Source organism: Dendropsophus ebraccatus, chromosome 3, assembly GCF_027789765.1.
Source record: "Dendropsophus ebraccatus isolate aDenEbr1 chromosome 3, aDenEbr1.pat, whole genome shotgun sequence".
NCBI lineage: Eukaryota > Metazoa > Chordata > Amphibia > Anura > Hylidae > Dendropsophus > Dendropsophus ebraccatus.
Genome location: NC_091456.1, coordinates 180611192 through 180634133, shown reverse-complemented (window position 1 = coordinate 180634133; position 22942 = coordinate 180611192). Strand labels below are relative to the sequence as shown.

At 44.0% G+C, this 22942-nt stretch overlaps 1 protein-coding gene across 1 annotated transcript in view; it reads left to right on the top strand.

Annotated features, from left to right (window-relative positions):
* Positions 1 to 22942, top strand: part of PIK3C3 (phosphatidylinositol 3-kinase catalytic subunit type 3) — a 148673-nt gene that overhangs the window by 10673 nt on the left and 115058 nt on the right. The window contains exons 5-6 of the mRNA XM_069963251.1: positions 8504 to 8590; positions 13271 to 13366. Coding sequence (XP_069819352.1) covers positions 8504 to 8590; positions 13271 to 13366 — 183 coding nt within the window. The remainder of the gene's footprint in view (positions 1 to 8503; positions 8591 to 13270; positions 13367 to 22942) is intronic.

The window sequence follows — 22942 nt, the reverse complement described above, 5'->3', positions numbered from 1 at the left end:
CCTGGATTGGGACCTCCCAATGGACTAATCACATATGACATGCAAAACTATACATCAGTCTGTTCAGCAAATCCTCCATGTAATATACCCCCTGCAGCTCAGATGCCATGTTAAAGAGGACCTGTTAACCCCCGTGTTGGGGTGACAGGCTCCCGACCCCCAGCTAGATCCCCTTATACTTACCTCATCCCGCTGAGTCCCGGTCCCGGGACGGAGATATCCTGGTCAAAAGCCAACGCGCACGCTGTGGAGAAAGGTCCGGCGTCCATAGAGAATGAATGGAGCCAGACTCATCTCTGCAGCGCACGCACGGCTCCATTCATTCTCTATGGACGCCGGACCTCTCCCCACAGCGCGCGCCGGCTTCTGTCCAGGATATCTCCCTCCTGGGACCGGCTCCGGGTCTCCTTTAAGTGTGACCTATAGTACATGTCGGTTCTCTTATTGCCTATATTGTTGTCCAGACCTATTTTAAGACAAAGTGAGTTGATGACAGAGAAGGGGAAAGTATATATATATATATATATATATATATATATATATATATATATATATATATAATATAAATCCTGATGCCCCCCCATGGGAAATTTCTAGGTCTGGCTCGCAGCTTTTATCCAGATTTTGAGCTATACGACTTCTTTAGAAAAATCGATATCCCTGAGTGATAAAATGCCGGAGTGATACCACTCGACTGAGCGCTTCTCTCTGACAAAAGTTTTTTTTAAAGTGACAGCAACCATTTACTCAACACCCATGTGACTGAGGCCACGCCCTTTTCCTTGGCCACTATTTATCCTTGTAAAGGCGTTGTAAGCGAGCACTGATCTCGCTGAGCGACACTCGTTTGCAGACCTGGCCGACGATAAGCCTGTGTAGAAGGACCCTCACTTGTCGGGTGAATGGGGGTCTAATCGGGGATGACAGGGTCAAGGTGTATAGGATCACATCCTGTATGATAACTTTCACATATCATTTTTAGGAAGAAAGGATGGCACAATGCAAAACTCTTTAAAAAATGCTATACAGTTGTAGTAATTGTACAGTCAGGAGAGATGAATGGTAACTCTTCAAATAGGCACCTGAAGGAAATATTATGACAGCTTGAGTATAGTAACAGTGAAGTATACAATATAGTAACAAACAAATGGAGAAGAATTATACGTGGATTTTCTTTATAACTATGAACTAATAAAATGCTACAATTTTCTTGTTTGTTGTGTATATTTAACACCTGGCGGACATGTATTGTATGCACATGATAATGGTTTTGTATAAGCCTTGTGCTAATATCTGCACGTGTAGAGAGATACGGTGTTTTGTTTTCTAGTTACATTGCATTCCATATTTCTATCTATCTATTATCTATCTATCTATCTATCTAGGTACAGAGGAGAAAGGAGCCGCACTTCTTCACAGGTGTAGCGGGTGCAGTAGGATGCAAAACCCTTGGCTGGGGGGATCCCCAAGTATCACACGAAAATCCAAAGCACTCCAGCATAAGGTGAAAAAAGGTAGTGGTTTATTACAAAAATGTGCAAAAACACAAGATGCAACGTTTCAGTTCTCTCACAGAACCATTTTCAAGCATGCTTGAAAATGGTTCTGTGAGAGAACTGAAACGTTGCATCCTGTGTTTCTGCACATTTTTGTAATAAACCACCACCTTTTTTCACCTTATGCTGGAGTGCTTTGGATTTTCGTGTGATATCTATCTATCTATCTATCTATCTATCTATCTATCTATCTATCTATCTATCTAATATCAAGAACTTGCAGCACTTCCAAAATAGTGAAAAAACTGGTGGTTTATTTGGTGTAGCAAATAACAAGAAAATCAGCAACGTTTCAGTCTCATCTCGAGACCTTTCTCAAGCGTGGCTTGAAAAAGGTCTCGAGATGAGACTGAAACGTTGCTGATTTTCTTGTTATTTGCTACACCAAATAAACCACCAGTTTTTTCACTATTTTGGAAGTGCTGCAAGTTCTTGATATTATTTGAAGAGGAGACGTAGATCCAGTTTTCATTGCTGGCACTCCGAGCACTACTTTCTGTGAGTGCACTCCGCTCTGCTGTTTATCTATCTATCTATCTATCTATCTATCTATCTATCTCCTATCTATCTATCTATCTATCTATCTATCTATCTATCTATCTATCTATCTATCTATCTATCTCCTATCTATCTATCTCCTATCTATCTATCTCCTATCTATCTATCTATCTATCTATCTATCTATCTATCTATCTATCTATCTATCTATCTATCTCCTATCTATCTATCTATCTATCTATCTATCTATCTATCTATCTTCTATCCATCCTTCCCTAATATAGTTAACAGAAAGTAGTATAAGGATAGGTTCACACCTAATGGATCTGCAGCAGATTTTGCTGCTGCTGTTATGTCAGGATTGGCCCGTATAATGAACCAAAGATTGCATCTGGATGTATACTGTGTAATTACAGCTTGTATCCAGATGCAATCTTTAGGCAGATACTTTGATCTTGAAGTGTGTGAAGAGAGAAGCTTTCAGAATCTTACTTCTTTTCTCTTTAAGATCTGCACTATATTGCTAAAATACTTCCCCCTATATATAAAAATATAACTACTATAATACTGCTCCTATATTCAAGAATATAACTACTATATTACTACCTCCTATATACAAGAATATAACTACTATAATACTGCTCCTATATACAAGAATATAACTACTATTATACTGCTCCTATATACAAGAATATAACTAATATAATACTGCTCCTATATACAGGAATATAACTACTATAATACTGCTCCTATAAACAAGAATATAATTACTATAATACTGCTCCCAATATACAAGAATATAACTACTATAATACTGCTCCTATATACAAGAATATAACTACTATAATACTGCTCCCTATATACAAGAATATAACTACTATAATACTGCTCCTATGTACAAGAATATAACTACTATAATACTGCCTCCTATATACAAGAATATAACTACTATAATACTGCTCCCTATATACAAGAATATAACTACTATATTACTGCTCCTATATACAAGAATATAACTACTATAATACTGCTCCCTATATACAAGAATATAACTACTATAATACTGCTCCTATGTACACGAATATAACTACTATAATACTGCCCCCCTATATACAGGAATATAACTACTATAATACTGCTCCTATGTACAAGAATATAACTACTATAATACTGCTCCCCTATATACAGGAATATAACTACTATAATACTACTCCTATATACAGGAATATAACTACTATAATACTGCTCCTATACACAAGAATATAACTACTATATACTGCTTCCTATATACAAGAATATAACTACTATAATACTGCTCCTATATACAAGAATATAACTATTATAATACTGCTCCTATATACAGGAATATAACTACTATAATACTGCTCCTATATACAAGAATATAACTACTATAATACTGTCCCTATATGCAAGAATATAACTACTATAATACTGCTCCTATATACAGGAATATAACTACTATAATACTGCCTCCTATATACAAGAATATAACTACAATAATACTGCTCCTATATACAAGAATATAACTACTATAATACTGCTCCTATATACAAGAATATAACTACTATAATACTGCTCCTATATACAAGAATATAACTACTATAGTACTGCTCCTATATACAAGAATATAACTACTATAGTACTGCTCCTATATACAGGAATATAACTACTATAATACTGCCCCCTATATACAGGGATAAAACTACTATAATACTGCTCCTATATACAAGAATATAACTACTATAATACTGCTCCTATACACAAGAATATAACTACTATAATACTACTGCTATATACAAGAATATAACTACTATAATACTGCCCCTATATACAAGAATATAACTACTATAATACTGCTCCTATATACAGGAATATAACTACTATAATACTGCCCCCCTATATACAGGGATATAACTACTATAATACTGCTCCTATATACAAGAATATAACTACTATAATACTGCTCCCTATATACAAGAATATAACTACTATAATACTGCTCCTATATACAACACTATAACTACTATAATACTGCCCCCCTATATACAGGGATATAACTACTATAATACTACTCCTATATACAAGAATATAACTACTATAATACTGCTCCTATATACAAGAATATAACTACTATAATACTGCTCCTATATACAGGAATATAACTACTATAATACTGCTCCTATATACAAGAATATAACTACTATAATACTGCCCCCTATATACAGTGATAAAACTACTATAACACTGCTCCTATATACAAGAATATAACTACTATAATACTGCTCCTATACACAAGAATATAACTACTACAATACTGCTCCTATATACAGGAAAATAACTACTATAATACTGCTCCTATATACAAGAATATAACTACTATAATACTGCCTCCTATATACAAGAATATAACTACTATAATACTGCCCCCTATATACAAGACTATAACTACTATAATACTGCCCCCCTATATACAGGGATATAACTACTATAATACTGCTCCTATATACAAGAATATAACTACTATAATACTGCTCCTATATACAAGAATATAACTACTATAATACTGCTCCTATATACAGGAATATAACTACTATAATACTGCTCCTATATACAAGAATATAACTACTATAATACGGAAACTGGAGAGAGTGGAACGGCTGCACATCCCATCTATGGCTGATACTAATGCCGCTAGGCCTATATTAAAAATCAACACCAGAGTGTCTGTATATGAATTGATCAAGCCATATTGCCCCGTGTACCACCGCGCAGGTCCTCTGGTCCACACGGGTCCCTACGCTAACTCCACACCGTGTCGGTCAGCGACCGCCAACCCCGCAAAGCGTGCACGTGCAGGGAAGGGAGGCCAAGGAACGGCCCTGCAACCCCAATGTCACAGGACCAGACCCAAAAAGCCCCACCAAAACCCAGCCAGCACCACCGGCGGGGAAGGCTGCCCCCAAACGACACAAGTATGGATATGGTATTACACTTACCATTGCTGCTCTCACAGAATGGGGAAGACATAAGGTCCAGACATGTGAGCACAGGCATATCCTGCTAATTTTGGTCATGTGGGTCTTATAAAGGAGTGCTAGCTGTTCAGAGAGGGAGAACAGTAAAACACGGAAACTGGAGAGAGTGGAACGGCTGCACATCCCATCTATGGCTGATACTAATGCCGCTAGGCCTATATTAAAAATCAACACCAGAGTGTCTGTATATGAATTGATCAAGCCATATTGCCCCGTGTACCACCGCGCAGGTCCTCTGGTCCACACGGGTCCCTACGCTAACTCCACACCGTGTCGGTCAGCGACCGCCAACCCCGCAAAGCGTGCACGTGCAGGGAAGGGAGGCCAAGGAACGGCCCTGCAACCCCAATGTCACAGGACCAGACCCAAAAAGCCCCACCAAAACCCAGCCAGCACCACCGGCGGGGAAGGCTGCCCCCAAACGACACAAGTATGGATATGGTATTACACTTACCATTGCTGCTCTCACAGAATGGGGAAGACATAAGGTCCAGACATGTGAGCACAGGCATATCCTGCTAATTTTGGTCATGTGGGTCTTATAAAGGAGTGCTAGCTGTTCAGAGAGGGAGAACAGTAAAACACGGAAACTGGAGAGAGTGGAACGGCTGCACATCCCATCTATGGCTGATACTAATGCCGCTAGGCCTATATTAAAAATCAACACCAGAGTGTCTGTATATGAATTGATCAAGCCATATTGCCCCGTGTACCACCGCGCAGGTCCTCTGGTCCACACGGGTCCCTACGCTAACTCCACACCGTGTCGGTCAGCGACCGCCAACCCCGCAAAGCGTGCACGTGCAGGGAAGGGAGGCCAAGGAACGGCCCTGCAACCCCAATGTCACAGGACCAGACCCAAAAAGCCCCACCAAAACCCAGCCAGCACCACCGGCGGGGAAGGCTGCCCCCAAACGACACAAGTATGGATATGGTATTACACTTACCATTGCTGCTCTCACAGAATGGGGAAGACATAAGGTCCAGACATGTGAGCACAGGCATATCCTGCTAATTTTGGTCATGTGGGTCTTATAAAGGAGTGCTAGCTGTTCAGAGAGGGAGAACAGTAAAACACGGAAACTGTTTTACTGTTCTCCCTCTCTGAACAGCTAGCACTCCTTTATAAGACCCACATGACCAAAATTAGCAGGATATGCCTGTGCTCACATGTCTGGACCTTATGTCTTCCCCATTCTGTGAGAGCAGCAATGGTAAGTGTAATACCATATCCATACTTGTGTCGTTTGGGGGCAGCCTTCCCCGCCGGTGGTGCTGGCTGGGTTTTGGTGGGGCTTTTTGGGTCTGGTCCTGTGACATTGGGGTTGCAGGGCCGTTCCTTGGCCTCCCTTCCCTGCACGTGCACGCTTTGCGGGGTTGGCGGTCGCTGACCGACACGGTGTGGAGTTAGCGTAGGGACCCGTGTGGACCAGAGGACCTGCGCGGTGGTACACGGGGCAATATGGCTTGATCAATTCATATACAGACACTCTGGTGTTGATTTTTAATATAGGCCTAGCGGCATTAGTATCAGCCATAGATGGGATGTGCAGCCGTTCCTCTCTCTCCAGTTTCCGTGTTTTACTGTTCTCCCTCTCTGAACAGCTAGCACTCCTTTATAAGACCCACATGACCAAAATTAGCAGGATATGCCTGTGCTCACATGTCTGGACCTTATGTCTTCCCCAGTCTGTGAGAGCAGCAATGGTAAGTGTAATACCATATCCATACTTGTGTCGTTTGGGGGCAGCCTTCCCCGCCGGTGGTGCTGGCTGGGTTTTGGTGGGGCTTTTTGGGTCTGGTCCTGTGACATTGGGGTTGCAGGGCCGTTCCTTGGCCTCCCTTCCCTGCACGTGCACGCTTTGCGGGGTTGGCGGTCGCTGACCGACACGGTGTGGAGTTAGCGTAGGGACCCGTGTGGACCAGAGGACCTGCGCGGTGGTACACGGGGCAATATGGCTTGATCAATTCATATACAGACACTCTGGTGTTGATTTTTAATATAGGCCTAGCGGCATTAGTATCAGCCATAGATGGGATGTGCAGCCGTTCCACTCTCTCCAGTTTCCGTGTTTTACTGTTCTCCCTCTCTGAACAGCTAGCACTCCTTTATAAGACCCACATGACCAAAATTAGCAGGATATGCCTGTGCTCACATGTCTGGACCTTATGTCTTCCCCATTCTGTGAGAGCAGCAATGGTAAGTGTAATACCATATCCATACTTGTGTCGTTTGGGGGCAGCCTTCCCCGCCGGTGGTGCTGGCTGGGTTTTGGTGGGGCTTTTTGGGTCTGGTCCTGTGACATTGGGGTTGCAGGGCCGTTCCTTGGCCTCCCTTCCCTGCACGTGCACGCTTTGCGGGGTTGGCGGTCGCTGACCGACACGGTGTGGAGTTAGCGTAGGGACCCGTGTGGACCAGAGGACCTGCACGGTGGTACACGGGGCAATATGGCTTGATCAATTCATATACAGACACTCTGGTGTTGATTTTTAATATAGGCCTAGCGGCATTAGTATCAGCCATAGATGGGATGTGCAGCCGTTCCACTCTCTCCAGTTTCCGTGTATAACTACTATAATACTGCCCCCTATATACAGTGATAAAACTACTATAACACTGCTCCTATATACAAGAATATAACTACTATAATACTTCCCCCTATATACAAGAATATAACTACTATAATACTGCTCCTATACACAAGAATATAACTACTATAATACTGCTCCTATATACAGGAAAATAACTACTATAATACTGCCTCCTATATACAAGAATATAACTACTATAATACTGCCTCCTATATACAAGAATATAACTACTATAATACTGCTCCTATATACAAGAATATACCTACTATAATACTGCCCCTATATACAAGAATATAACTACTATAATACTGCTCCTATATACAAAGTATAACTACTATAAGGCTGGGTTCACACTACGTATATTTCAGTCAGTATTGTGGTCCTCATATTGCAACCAAAACCAGGAGTGGATTAAAAACCCAGAAAGGATCTGTTCACACAATGTTGAAATTGAGTGGATGGCCGCCATATAACAGTAAATAACGGCCATTATTTCAATATAACGGCCGTTGTTCTAAAATAACAGCAAACATTTGCCATTAAATGGCGGCCATGCACTCAATTTCAACATTGTGTGAACAGATCCTTTCTGTGTTTTTAATCCATTCCTGGTTTTGGTTGCAATATGAGGACCACAATACTGACTGAAATATACATATACTGACTGAAATATACGTAGTGTGAACGCAGCCTAATACTGCTCCTATATACAAGAATATAACTGCTATTTATTACAATTTATGTATTATATCTTTTTTTTTTTTTTTTTTACTACTGCTAACGGGATGCTTGTTCTTGCAGCTCACCAAGGCTCACCGACAAGGTCACATGGTGAAAGTGGACTGGCTGGATCGACTGACTTTCCGAGAGATTGAAATGATCAATGAGGTGAGTATCCAGACACCTCTGTCTTATCCTGGTCTGACTTCTGCAGGAGCCGTGACACCTCATCTATTAAACCTGACTGCCCGAGATGCCGCTCTTTCCCGTCTGTCATTGCAGCTCGCTTTTATTTAAAGGGGCACTATCAGCGTGCTCTGCCCAGGGAACATGCTGATATGCCGCAGAGGATGAGTACCTTATGAGTGGATTGCTGTCACTAATAGTCTCCCCCCCCCCCCCCCCCCGCATTGTTTAATAATTTCCTAATTGCCCTTATGCAAATCTGCTGCCTAAGAGAATTTGGGGCGTCACCCTCCGACCCGAGCACCACTGCGTCCCGCCCAGACCGCCCCCTCCTGTCCTGCCCACTATGCATATTCTTACATGCATAGTGGGCTCTGTGTACCGCAGCTGTGCAGGGAAGCTTTCCCATCGGAGACTGACTGCTTCCCGGCCATGTGCGAGTCATCCGGACCGCCGCCAATCCTCCTGGAGGTCACTCAGGATGGAAGTATAAGTCTATGTTTGTCTCTGAACGTGGGTAAATTGAAGTGATTGTTTTTTATGCAAATTGTTTGAGTGAAAGTGAGTTGTAGGGTGTGGATGATGAGTGTGCATGGTGTGGATGATGGGAGCGTGCATGGTGTGGATGATGGGAGCGTGCATGGTGTGGATGATGGGAGCGTGCATGGTGTGGATGATGGGAGCGTGCATGGTGTGGATGATGGGAGCGTGCATGGTGTGGATGATGGGAGCGTACATGGTGTGGATGATGGGAGCGTGCATGGTGTGGATGATGGGAGCGTGCACGGTGTGGATGATGGGAACGTGCACGGTGTGGATGATGGGAGCGTGCATGGTGTAGATGATGGGAGCGTGCATGGTGTGGATGATGGGAGCGTGCACGGTGTGGATGATGGGAGCGTGCACGGTGTGGATGATGGGAGCGTGCACGGTGTGGATGATGGGAGCGTGCACGGTGTGGATGATGGGAGCGTGCACGGTGTGGATGATGGGAGCGTGCACGGTGTGGATGATGGGAACGTGCACGGTGTGGATGATGGGAACGCGCATGGTGTGGATGATGGCAGTGTGGATGATGGGAGCGTGCATGGTGTAGATGATGGGAGCGTGCATGGTGTAGATGATGGGAGCGTGCATGGTGTGGATGATGGGAGCGTGCGCGGTGTGGATGATGGGAGCGTGCACGGTGTGGGTGATGGGAGCGTGCACGGTGTGGATGATGGGAGCGTGCACGGTGTGGATGATCGGAGTGTGAATGATGAGGGTATGTGTGGTGTGGATGATGGGAGTAAGCATTGTGTGCATGATAGGTCCACACAATGCTCATTCCCATCATCCACACTCCCATAATCCACACCATGCACGCTCCCATCATCCACACCATGCACGCTCCCATCTTCCACACCATGCACGCTCCCATCATCCACACCATGCACGCTCCCATCTTCCACACCATGCACGCTCCCATCATCCACACCATGCACGCTCCCATCATCCACACCATGCACGCTCCCATCATCCACACCATGCACGCTCCCATCATCCACACCATGCACGCTCCCATCATCCACACCATGCACGCTCCCATCATCCACACCATGCGCGCTTCCATGATCCACACCATTCGCACTCTAATCATCCACACCATGCACGCTCCCATCATCCACACCATGCACACTTTCATGATCCACACCATGTGCACTCCCATCATCCACACCATGCACGCTCCCATCATCCCCACCATGCACGCTCATCATCCACACACTACAACTCACTCTCACTCATACAATTTTCATAAAACACAATCACTTGAATTTACACACATTCACAGACGAACACAGACTTATAATTACAACTTGAGTGACCTCCCGGAGCATTGGCGGCGGTCCGGATGAATCGCACATGTGCAGGATGCAGCCTGAGACGGGAGGGGGCGGACTGGGCGGGGCGCCATAATGCTCGGGGTCGGAGGGTGACGGAACAGATTTGCACAAGGGAAATTTGGGAATTAATAAGAATGCAGGCAGGAAGACTATTAGGGCCCTATTCCACCGGACGATTATCGTTTAGATTATCGTTAAATCGTACGAACGATAATGCAGTTAAGATTAACGACCGAACGAGAAATCGTTGATCGCTTTATAAGACCTGGACCTATTTTTATCGTTGCTTGTTCGCAAATCGTTCACATTGAATTCGGTCGTTCGCAGTAGATACGAACGCAATAGCGAATAAATAGCGAAGAAAAAACGATCGCACTTACGATCATAAGTAACGATTATCGTTCCATGGAAATGAGTGAACGTTTTCAGGTCTTTCGCAATAGCGGTCGTTTGAGATCATTAATCGTTTACGATTATGCAAACGATAATCGTCCGGTGGGATAGGGCCCTTAGTGACAGCAATCACATCATAAGGTACTCCTCTTCTGCGGCATACCAGCAGGTTCTCTGGGCAGTGCCGCTTTAAGGAAAAAACAAACACAAACCCCTTTGAGCCGACGTCTCTTCTGCACGAGCGGCGTAATAACAAAACCACATTAAAACGCAAAGATAAGCAGAAGCGGAGTTCATAAAAATATATGAGCCCCAAGCAGGCCAGGCAGCGTCAGCAGTTTTACTCTGCATGGATTGCGTCTGACAGGGCTCACCGTAGGATGGAATGAAAATAAATGGCAGCGATTATTTAGTAATACCCTGTTTATTAATACCAAATACTTTGGTCACGGTGGGTAGATGTCTCTTGCTGAAGTGTAGCTGTGGTAGGACAGGCGTGTCACAGTATGCAAGATGCCGCTGTCCTGATACTAGACCAGGGGGAGGGAACCTCCGGCCCTCCAGCTGTTGCAAAACTACAACTCCCATCATGCCTGGACAGCCAAAGCTAAAGCTTTGGCTGTCCAGACATGATGGGAGTTGTAGTTTTGCAACAGCTGGAGAGCCAAGGTTCCCTACCCCTGTACTAGACTGTCAGTAGTGACAAACAGCACTGTATTTGAATCTGTTAAAGGGACATTCCAGAGGAAATCAAATAACTGGGGTCAGAAAGTTAAATAGATTTGTAAATTACTACTATTTAAAAATGTCCAGTCTTCCAGTACTTATCAGCTGCTGTATGTCCTGCAGGAAGTGATGTATTCTCTCCAGTCTGACACAGTGCTCTCTGCTGCCAGGATCTGTCTGGCCAGTAACAACTCCCCATAGAAAACCTTTACTGATATGGTCAGTTCCTGTCATGGACAGAGGTGGCAGGAGAGAGCGCTGTGTCAGACTGGAAAGAATACACCACTTTCTGCTGGACATACAGCAGATGATAAGTACTGGAAGACTGGACATTTTTAAATAGTAGTAATTTACAAATTACTAGAGATTTTTAACCCCTTAACACAATTTTATATCCGGCTACATCATAATGCCTGTTACGGGGGTACAGAGAGATCTTTCAAATCAAACTGGGTTCAGAAAGTTATATAGATTTGTAATTTGCTTCTATTTAAAAATATTCCAGTACTTATCACCTGCTGTATGTCCTGCAGGAAGTGGTGTATTCTTTCCAGTCTGACATAGTGCTTTTTGTTGCCACCTCTGTCCATTTCAGGAACTGAGAGCATTGTAGCAAATGACAAATCTATATAACTTACTGAAACCAGTTGATTTGAAAGAAAAAGATTTTCACTGGACAGCCACTTTAAGGCAGTACATATATACTCTATTGATCCCTATGAGCAATCCTAGTCCGGCCTAGAGGGTTTACGAATTACTGTAAAAAATAAATTAATAAACAATGTTTTTTAATAAATAAAATAAAAAAAAACCTTCCCGTAGTAAAAATTTTAACTTCTCCCTTAGTATTTTTATATATTTGCATAAAACTGATGAAAAAAAAACTGATTGCAAAAACACAGTGTGAACCCAGCCTTAAAGTGTCACTGTCACTGTAAAGTGTTTTTTTTTTTTTTTTTTTTTTGCAGAAATCAATAGGACAGGTGATTTTAAGAAACTTAGTAGTAATTGGGTTTATTAGTAATTTGCCTTTCCCCAGGTCCCCCCTCTCTCCTCTCTCATTCACTGCTCATTAGTAGGAAATCTCGACTCTTTTACATCAGTCGTTCCCTGTCTAATCTATGGAGAGGGGAGGGGGGAGGTGGGAGATTAGTCAGCAGAGAGCAGAGAACAAAGGATTACACAGCGGGACCTGTGTGAAAGCAGATATTCAGAGGTCAGAGAGATCAGTGCTGACTTCATAGGAGATCGACCCAAGAGAGCAATTTCTTTAAGTCTTCTTCATCTTACTCTGTTGTAAACGTATATACGCAGACTGTGATTTTCTCCTTTTCTCTCAAGTTAATTGAAGTGGCTTTTACTGTGCAGGTTTATTAGCCCAAATCCCTTCAAACGTTCTTATTAAATCTTTATAGCAGCTCTCCTGTAATGAGCTGCTCAGCCCCCAAATGTCAGTGGCTGTATAGTACAGGAGCCGCAATCCCACCGCTGGACACTAGAGGGAGCCCTAGAGCTTTACTTTACACTTCTCCTATCCTAGTGATTCCCAGCCTGGGCACAACTACATCTCCCAGCATGCCTTGACTGATGCAGGTGGACTCCGTGAATATGCAGAAACACGCTGATCCGATGTTAACAGACTTTTCCGTCTTTTTTTCAGAGCGAAAAGCGCAGCTCCAATTTTATGTACCTGATGGTTGAATTCCCCTGCGTGAAGAGCGACGACAAGGAATACGGAATAGTTTACTATGAAAAGGTAAGGGGGGGGGGGGGGAGATTTATCAAGCACTTTTTTTTTTCAAGAAGCTGCAGATTCGCAAGTTTCAGCAAAAAAAAAAAGTGCTTGCTTCACCACACAATGCTCATAACTAGAGATGGGCAGACTGGTCTGTCTGCGCCCGTACTCTTTGCATGTGGTTACTGGTGGCTGAAAAAGATGACTTCAGCCCTTGGGAGTCTGTGTATCCATGCTTTCCAGGCAGCCTTAGGGCCCTATTCCACCGGACGATTATCGTTCAGATTATCGTTAAATCGTTCGAATCTAAACGATAATCGTTTGGTTGAAATGCAGTTAACGATTAACGACCAAACGAGAAATCGTTGATCGCTTTATAAGACCTGGACCTATTTTAATAGTTGCTCGTTGGCGAAACGTTCGCATTGAATAAGACGTCGTTCGCAGTAGATACGAACGCAATAGCGAAGATAAAACGATCGCAAATACGATCATAAGTAACGATTATCGTTCCATGGAAATGAGTGAACGTTTTCAGGTCTTTCGCAATAGCGGTCGTTTGAGATCGTTATTCGTTAACGATTATGCGAACGAAAATCGCCCGGTGGAATAGGGCCCTTAGGTTAGGGCTGCATCCAACTTCTTTATCCACCAGTGATAGGATACAGAGCGTTCAGATGATCCATGACCATAGCCCACCCAGGAGTGTATGTGGTAGACTGGCTGTGAGGGTTCTGGATAGAATGCCGTTTATCATCTGGATTGATTTTCAGCATGCCGATCCTGAAGACAGACCGCACTCTATCCAGAACCAGTGTATAACATATACACTGACACACAAACCCTTACAAGGGTTGTACATCTTTTTTTTCTTTCAAATCAACTAACTGGTGCCAGAAAGTGCCAGAGATTTGTAATTTACTTTTACTTATTATTTAATTTACTTTTTATTAAAAAAAATCTCCAGTCTTCCAGTACATATCAGCTGTTGTATGTCCTGCAGGAAGTGGTGTATTCTTTCCAGGCTGACACAGTGCTCTCTGCTGCCACCTCTGTCCATGTCAGGAACTGTCCTGCAGCAAATCCCCGTAGAAAACCTCTCCTGCTCTCCAGACTGAAAAGAATACACCACTTAGGGTCCATTTACACAGAAACTGCCAAAAATTTGAAGCCAAAGCCAGAAACAAGACTATAAACAGAGATCAGGTCATAAAAGAGAGACTGAGATGTCTCCTCTTTTCAAATCCATTCATGGCTTTGTCTTCAAATCTTTGGCAGATAACCTTTCTGTGTAAATGGACCCTTACTGCAGCTGATAAGAATTGGAAGACTTGAGATTTTTTTTTTTAAAGAAGTAAATTACAAATCTCTTCCACTTTCTGGCACCAGTTGATTTGACAGAAATTTTTATTTATTTTTGTCAACTGCCCCTTTATTAAAACAGGAGCTGAACGCATCCGAGGCAGCGGCTGTGTGAGCAGAGAGGAGCATCATAAAATAAGCTTTGCCCCACCCTCATATCCTGCAGTCCATCTCCATGTCTCTGTTACTAGAGACAGATTAAGCCTAACAACAGGCAGTGATCAGCAAACCTAGGGGCTGAAACCAGACACATTTTTAGGGGATAAGAAAGCAAAAATGTTAAAAGCAATGACATAGGCCTTGTTCATGTGAGTCTTCCTGCCATCATATGAACACATAGGGGGAGACTTATCAAACATGGTGCAAAGTGAAACTGGCTCAGTCGCCCAGATTCCACCTTTCATTCCTCACAGACTCTTTGGAAAATTAAAGGTGGAATCTGATTGGTTGCTAGGGGCAACTGAGCCAGTTTCACTATACACCATGTTTGATAAATCTCCCCCATATTGTGTAAGTGTTAGCATTTGTTTAACATTAACTCCGTCATGATGTCTGTCGTTCCACCATGAAAAGAGCGATGAATGCTGCACTTTTTCTTTCTTTTGTTAGGGTGCCTTCACATATAAAGTTTTGCAGCGGATTTCACCCTGTAAGTGTAAGTGCTGCAGCAAAATACGCTCCACTGTTAGCCCCTGTGCACTTAACCCACCGCTGCGCTAATACATTACCTGCCCATACTCCCGGAACAGCACACTTATTAGCTAAGGGTGCGCTTACACTTACAGGATCTGCAGCAGATTTGATTTGCTTTAAATCTGCAACTTCAAATCTGCTGCGGATCTTGTACATGTGAACACACCCTTAAAGGTCTAATCCACGGGCCGACTGTGAGGAGCAAACGAGCGCTGTTAGCTCTCGTTTGCTTCTCGTTCCCCGCTCGCTGCTCACCACAGAGTATTGCCTGTACGTGTGAAGGCACCCTTAAAGGGATTATTCAGGATTAGTAAAAACATGTCTGCTTTCTTCCAGAAACAGCACCACTCTTAGGGTCCTATTATCACTCCGTGGAATAGAGACAACGATCGTGTCATCGGCTGATCGTTTATTTAGGTTCAAACCTAAAATCATCGGGCACAGACCGCACATTGATGCGTGGAATAGCGATGCGCGGTGCGCGATCAACGATTTCACAAGCAGTATACATTACCTAAGCATGTTGCAGGTCTTCTCCTGCGCTCCTTCTTCCTCCCGGTCCCGCAGCAGCTTTGGTGCAGCCTGACTTAGCGGACAGACGGCTCAGCCAATCACTGGCTAGGACCGCCACAGCCAGTGATTGGCTGAGCGGTCTGTCAGCTCAGACAGGCTGCTCTGAAGCTGCTGCTGCATGCGGGACCGGGAGGACCAAGGAGCGCAGGAGAAGACCTGCAACATGCTTAGGTAATGTATGGTGTTTAAACAAGGACTGCAAGGACATTGCTAACGATATCCCTGCAGCCCTCGCTAAACGACTATCGGGCCGTGTAATAGGCGCAGTAAACGAGCGCCAATCTAGATTGGCGCTAGTTTACATTATTGATCGGGCCGCTATTGGCCCTTAGAATAGGACCCTTATTCTCAGTTTGGGTGTAATACCAGACACAACCAGAGGACAGGGGATGGCACTGTTTTTGCAAGAAAGTAGCTGTTATTTTCTCTAATCTGAAAACCTCAGAGCAAAGCCTGGAACACAGTTGTGAATAGACCCAGCCTGCAGGGCCCTCCTGTGTCTGTAATACAGATACGTATTATACCATGTTGGCCTCTGTGCCATGGTCCTGTTTTCCCGTCTCTTCCCTTTCCCCTGATTAGTCCGCACTCTGTCGTTTTGTCTCTTTCTTCAGCGTCTGAGTCAGAGAAAACCCCTGAGTATGTGATAAAGTATAACAGGCTGCTGGCAGGAGAGGTGTTTTTCTCATTTTATATTGTCATGGCAGACAGGAATTTATTTTAGATTGCCTTCCCTGAAGACATTGATAAGTGACGACTTACAGCGCCAGATGTGACCAGAATTCTGCAGTCCGCCCTTCTACAGTACAGTTCTTAGGAAGTTTGACTGCAGATCTTTTTTTTTTTTTTATAAAGTAAAATGCCTCCTAGTCTTAACCATACATGTATATGTACAGTACCCGGGTATATACTGTATGTCCTGGCCCATAGAGTCAGATGGAGCCGCAGCATTTATGTCCCACAACGTTGGGGGAGGGGAGGGGGATTCCTTCTGTACTCAAAAATCTGTTTTCCTACTTCCTCCCCTCACTTCAGAAGAAGCAGGATTTCTGTGTCTATTATGCTCTGTTAAGAGGGGTGAGAGAGCACGGAGAGGAGAAAAGCAGGGCTGTACAAGACACCGTCCTGCAATCTTCTTCCTAGATAAGCACTGACCTTTGTGACCTCTGAATCCAGCATTTTATGTGTCCAGACAGTCTGCAAACTGCTGGGCTGCTTCTCTGCTCACTCTGCTCGCTCTGAAGCTGCTGACACCACTGTCCAGAGCAGGAGAGGTCTTCTATGGGGATTTGCTGCTGCAGTCATGGGGCCTTTCTTATTAGTCCGTTGGCTGTCATATTTAAAGGGGTTATTCAGCTTTAGAAAAACATGACCGCTTTCTTCCAGTAACAGCACCACTCCTGTCCTCTGTTTGGGCAGGGTTTTGCAGCTCAATTCCACCTAAAGTGTATCTACCATTTATCAGTGGGGGTCTGGGTGCTGAGACCACTGGCGTTTGCCGGAAGTTCCATAGGCTCCAATTATAATTCCGTCCACTGCAACTATACTAGTGAGAGCTGAGATGAAGTAGCAGAACGTGCGCTGCTAATCGCTTCTGCCCCTTCATTCTAGTGATCCACAGAGGTCCCAACACCCAGACCCCCCAAGTCGCTATGACATGTTAGAAGTGTGTTCAAATAGTAGGTAACTTTTTAATGGAACCGAGCTGCAAAACTATGCCCAAACAGAGGACAGGAGTGGTGCTGTCACTGGAAGTGCTCTCTGCTGCCACTTTTGTCCATGTCAGGAACTGTCCAGAGCAGTAGCAAATCCCCATAAAAAACTCTCCTGCTCTGCACAGTTCCTGACATGGACAGAGGTGGCAGCAGAGAGAATACACCACTTCCTGCAGGACATACAGCAGCTGATAAGTACTGGAAGACTGGATTTTTCTAAATACAAGTAATTTAGAAATCTGTATAACTTTCTGACACTGGTTGATTTAAACATGTTTGTTCCTATGGAGTACCGCTTTGAATTGTCTTCATGCTACTGTCCTGTAATGTGTCAGAAGGGGCATAGGCCTGTCAGACACCAAGATCCCAAGTAGGTGGCTGATCTCCGCATCCTCCCTCAGTGCAGGTGACTGTAATCTCCAGTCTCATCCCTGCACTAGCATCCTTTCATCCTATGGCTGGGGCCTGGTTCCGCTCCTCATCTTTCATGATGTCTGAGTGTCTGGAATCCTGCGACGCTCTGCAGCGTTCCTGGTAATTAGACAGCAGCGTCACCCGGTAACTTATCACGGCCGACCAAGCGCGATCGCCTGTTACTGAGCGCGGCTGAAGCCTCGCTGCTTATAAGTGATAACACACCGCTGCTAATGCCTTTATGTGTCAGCGTATTAATGGGGAATTGTATCTTAATGCCATGCTCAGTTGAAAGAGAAAATTGGAAGTCTGTGTGAGCCGACGAGACGTGATTTACTGCACGGAGGAAGCGGCTTCATCACAGGCGTTGCTGCTCAAAACCCAAACCTCAAGCGTGGCGGCTCCAAATAGTTTTACGGGTTCAGCTCTCTCGTAATTTTGCCAATAATTGACTTTAAAGTCATGTCATCGTTATACACCAGCCACTCACCGACTTCCTGGAGAAAGGTTTTCTTTTTTTTTTTTTTTGGGGGGGGGGGGGAGGGAATAAGAAACCTCTATCAAAGAGGTGTTCCAGGAAAAAAAAAAAACATAGCCTATCAACAGGAGACCTGGCACCCCCCCACGATCAGCTGTTCGGCCCCCACACTGTAAGGAGTACAGGGGGGAAAGCAGCTGGCTCAAAGTCTGTGCAGTGGTGCCACCATATTACTTCAGCTTTGACTGAATTGGAGCTGGGGCTGCAGTAACCTGGTGGCGCCACTATGCTGAGTACAAGCCAACAGCTTCTGGCCCCATTCTCCTTGTAGGAAGGGTGTCAAACAGCTGGTGTGTGTGTGTGTGTGTGTGTGTGTGTGATTGGGGGGGGGGGGGGGGCAACCTTTTTAAGGGGAAATGGTCAGCAGGTTAGAATTATCTAACCTGCTGATATCTCACAGATGAAGGAAAGTTTTCCTACCTTCATCCTTTGTGTCATTTCTGTGCTAGTAGGAATTGAATCTTTATGCCGGCCTGTCCACTTGACTGATATTCGTTGATAGCCGCTGGGGGTGGATCAGTCCGCTGAGAGTGGTAGCCCCGCCTCCGGTGCACCAAGTTGCCTAGTTAGTATAAAGATTAACCTCCTAATAGCATGGAAATAGCGCTTTCTTCCCCAGCGCTCTGTGCAAAACAGGGAAATATCAGCAGTTTAAATCATTCTAATCTGCTGATAATTCCCCTTTTAGGAATATCCCATAGATACACCATGAATTTTTGTTGGGGAAATACCCCTTTAAAGGGAACCTGTCACCCCCCGTGCCGGGGTGACAGGCTCCCGACCCCCCGTTAGAGCCCCACATACTTACCTAATCCCGCCGGGTCCCGCTTCTGGATCCGGTCGGGTGACGGAGATCTCAGCCGCTGCAGCCCGGCGCGCGCTGAGAGATGAGTCCAACGCTCATAGAGAATGACGGAGCGCTGGACTCTCCTGTCATTCTCTATGGGTGATGGACTCATCTCTCAGCGCGCGCGCCGGGCTGCAGCGGCTGAGATCTCCGTCACCCGACCGGATCCAGAAGCGGGACCCGGCGGGATTAGGTGAGTATAGGGGGCTCTAACGGGGGGTCGGGAGCCTGTCACCCCGGCACGGGGGGTGACAGGTTCCCTTTAAGAAATCTTCAGATTTTAGGTTATCGCGCACCTGTTGTTTTAGGATAAACTGCCATGCATGTACATGAAGATTAGTACTGTATCTGGCTATCGTATATCTTATATATGGCATTTCCTCCAGGTTTCTTCCCTGCAAGCTAAATCTGTAACTTTTAGTTCTCCAAGATCAGGTGGGCGGAGGCTAGTGGCTATGGCGTCTGCACACAGAGGAGGAGATCCTGCACTGTCTTTGTGTACAGCCTAAAATGCTGCAGCATGAAAGCAATGATAAAACTGTAGTAAGCAGTGTAAATTGTTTATAAAGCCCTGGGGTGAGATTTCTTACTTACGGAGATGTCTCTTAGCTGTCTCTCACTCTCTTTCTCTGACTGTGTCTCCATGCTCTCCCCCCTCCATAGACTTGCCTTCTTGTAACTGTACCTGATATTTCAGAGTAAAAGACAGGGAGAGAGGTCAGGCTGTTTGATAACAGGTGAAGGAAGCAGTTTTATCTGATAAGATATACAGTGGTACCTTGGTTTAAGAGTAACTTGGTTTAAGAGCGTTTTGGTTTAAATGCTCACAGTTTTTCAAAATTGTGACTTGGTTTAAGAGCATTGCTTTGGTTTAAGAGCTCCCTGTACTGGGTAGGAGGGCGAGTGGGGGAGGGGCAAGGCCTGCATAGCGAGGTCTACAGCACTGTACTCTGACCCAGGAAGTCTCCCAACCTTCCAAATCTCCAAGATCAGGTGGGCGGAGGCTAGTGGCTATGGCGTCTGCACACAGAGGAGGAGATCCTGCACTGTCTTTGTGTACAGCCTAAAATGCTGCAGCATGAAAGCAATGATAAAACTGTAGTAAGCAGTGTAAATTGTTTATAAAGCCCTGGGGTGAGATTTCTTACTTACGGAGATGTCTCTTAGCTGTCTCTCACTCTCTTTCTCTGACTGTGTCTCCATGCTCTCCCCCCTCCATAGACTTGCCTTCTTGTAACTGTACCTGATATTTCAGAGTAAAAGACAGGGAGAGAGGTCAGGCTGTTTGATAACAGGTGAAGGAAGCAGTTTTATCGGATAAGATATACAGTGGTACCTTGGTTTAAGAGTAACTTGGTTTAAGAGCGTTTTGGTTTAAAAGCTCACAGTTTTTCAAAATTGTGACTTGGTTTAAGAGCATTGCTTTGGTTTAAGAGCTCCCTGTACTGGGTAGGAGGGCGAGTGGGGGAGGGGCAAGGCCTGCATAGCGGGGTCTACAGCACTGTACTCTGACCCAGGAAGTCTCCCAACCTTCCAAATCATAGCAGATCCACTTCAGGTTGGGGCTTGCATCAGAGGACAGGACTGTGGGGGTAATCACTCCATAGCTGTAACCCCTCTCTCACCGGACAGAGAGCGCTGCATGTATGTGCCCACATCTGTCCTGCTCATTCCTTCCTGCTCCCTGCAGTCTGTCAGTCCTGATTGGTCCATGCTGAACACACACCCCTTCCCCATTGCTGTCATGTGACCACACAGACCTCTGACAGCAGCCCTGCTTCTCTATTCTAGCCTGTTGTACTACGCTACTGCATCATAGGGATCTGCAGTTTCATCCTGTATTTACAAACTGCGGCAGTTTTTCAGGTTTATGCCCTTACTATACATTATACTCCACATGCTGATTGATATACTGTACAGTAACTTATAATATCACATATTAAGCTGTTTTTCATTGTTTGTTTATTTGTTTTACATGTTATTCAGAATATTAAATCATTACTTTTGGGTTGTGGAACCAATTGTCTGCATTTCAATGATTTCCTATGGGAAAATTTGCTTTGGTTTAAGAGTGGATTTGGATTACAAGCATGGTCCCGGAACGAATTATGCTCGTAATCCAAGGCACCACTGTATTACGTTTCTTATATACACATGTGCTATTGATCTAGGCAAAGTTTGTTGAAATGGCAGTGCCTGTTTAACTATTGTAGTGTAACCTTACCCTAATGCCCACTGAAAACATTAACTATTTGTGGAGCATAATATACATTGGTAATTACAGCGGCCTTTTTATATGTGATAACAATGAGCAATAAGAACATGTCACTTTAATCGAAAAAGAGAAGCACTTTAAAGGCTGTGGAGTTCCTGTTCTGTCTAGTCTCTAGGCTGGTTATGGGCTCGGGCTCATTTCTTGCTATAGTCAGAGAGGACACAAGCACATCTGACCTATGTACTCTATTTCCAAGCTTAGCATAAAAGGCCCCAAATCACCCGAACTATTCAGACTGAGTGCAGCACAATGGAGACGGCTTCTCACAGCTCTTTGTCTTCTTACTCGGTTTTTCAAATGTGCAAAAATCAAAACACTTGACTGATGGCGGCCCCTCGACTCCTATTATACTGTCTGAGAACGAGAGCATGTGCGGCCCGCTCCTTCACCCTGCTGAACCCTGTTACAGGTGTCATACACCTATTACTGTCCAATGGAAATCTGGTAAAATGCATACTGGGGGGCACACACACACACACACACAAAAATATATAAAATATATGTATAAACAGGGTGGATTTGTTTTAAATCAAACTGATTTAAATCACGATTTAAATCACGATTTAAATCACTAGTCAGGAAGGCTTGATTTAAATCAGTGATTTAAATCAAAGTTTTTACCTAAACTAGTTCTTGCTACTTTAACATGCAAGTAGATGAAGATTTTTAGAATCACTTTTTATATTACTTTTTTCTCCCCAGTTTAATGGGTTAATCATTCATATTTGGACACCACTGTTCTGTTGTACTTAGGAAGGAGAAAAATAATCCTGAACTTAATAACAATTTAAATGGATTTATTCAACTGAAACAATAACAACATTACAGCATACGTTATTTGCTTAAACAAACATCCATGTTAACTAATTTGGCTAAACAAAAAAAAATAAAAAATAATAAAAATAATAATAATATATATATATATATATATATATATATATATATATATATATATAATTTTAAGAAACTGTCAGTCCAGCCAACACATGAAAAACTTAAGTACTACTGTCCCTGCAGTCCTCTGTAGCGCACTTGTCGTCATCTTAATCTTCATCATCTTCTTCTTTGTTCCTATTCATAATCTGGAAAAGAAAAACAAGCTTTCCTGCTTTATTGGGTCCCAACCGATTTCTCAATTTAGAATGAATGAGTCCAAAGGAAGAGAATATTCTTTCAACGC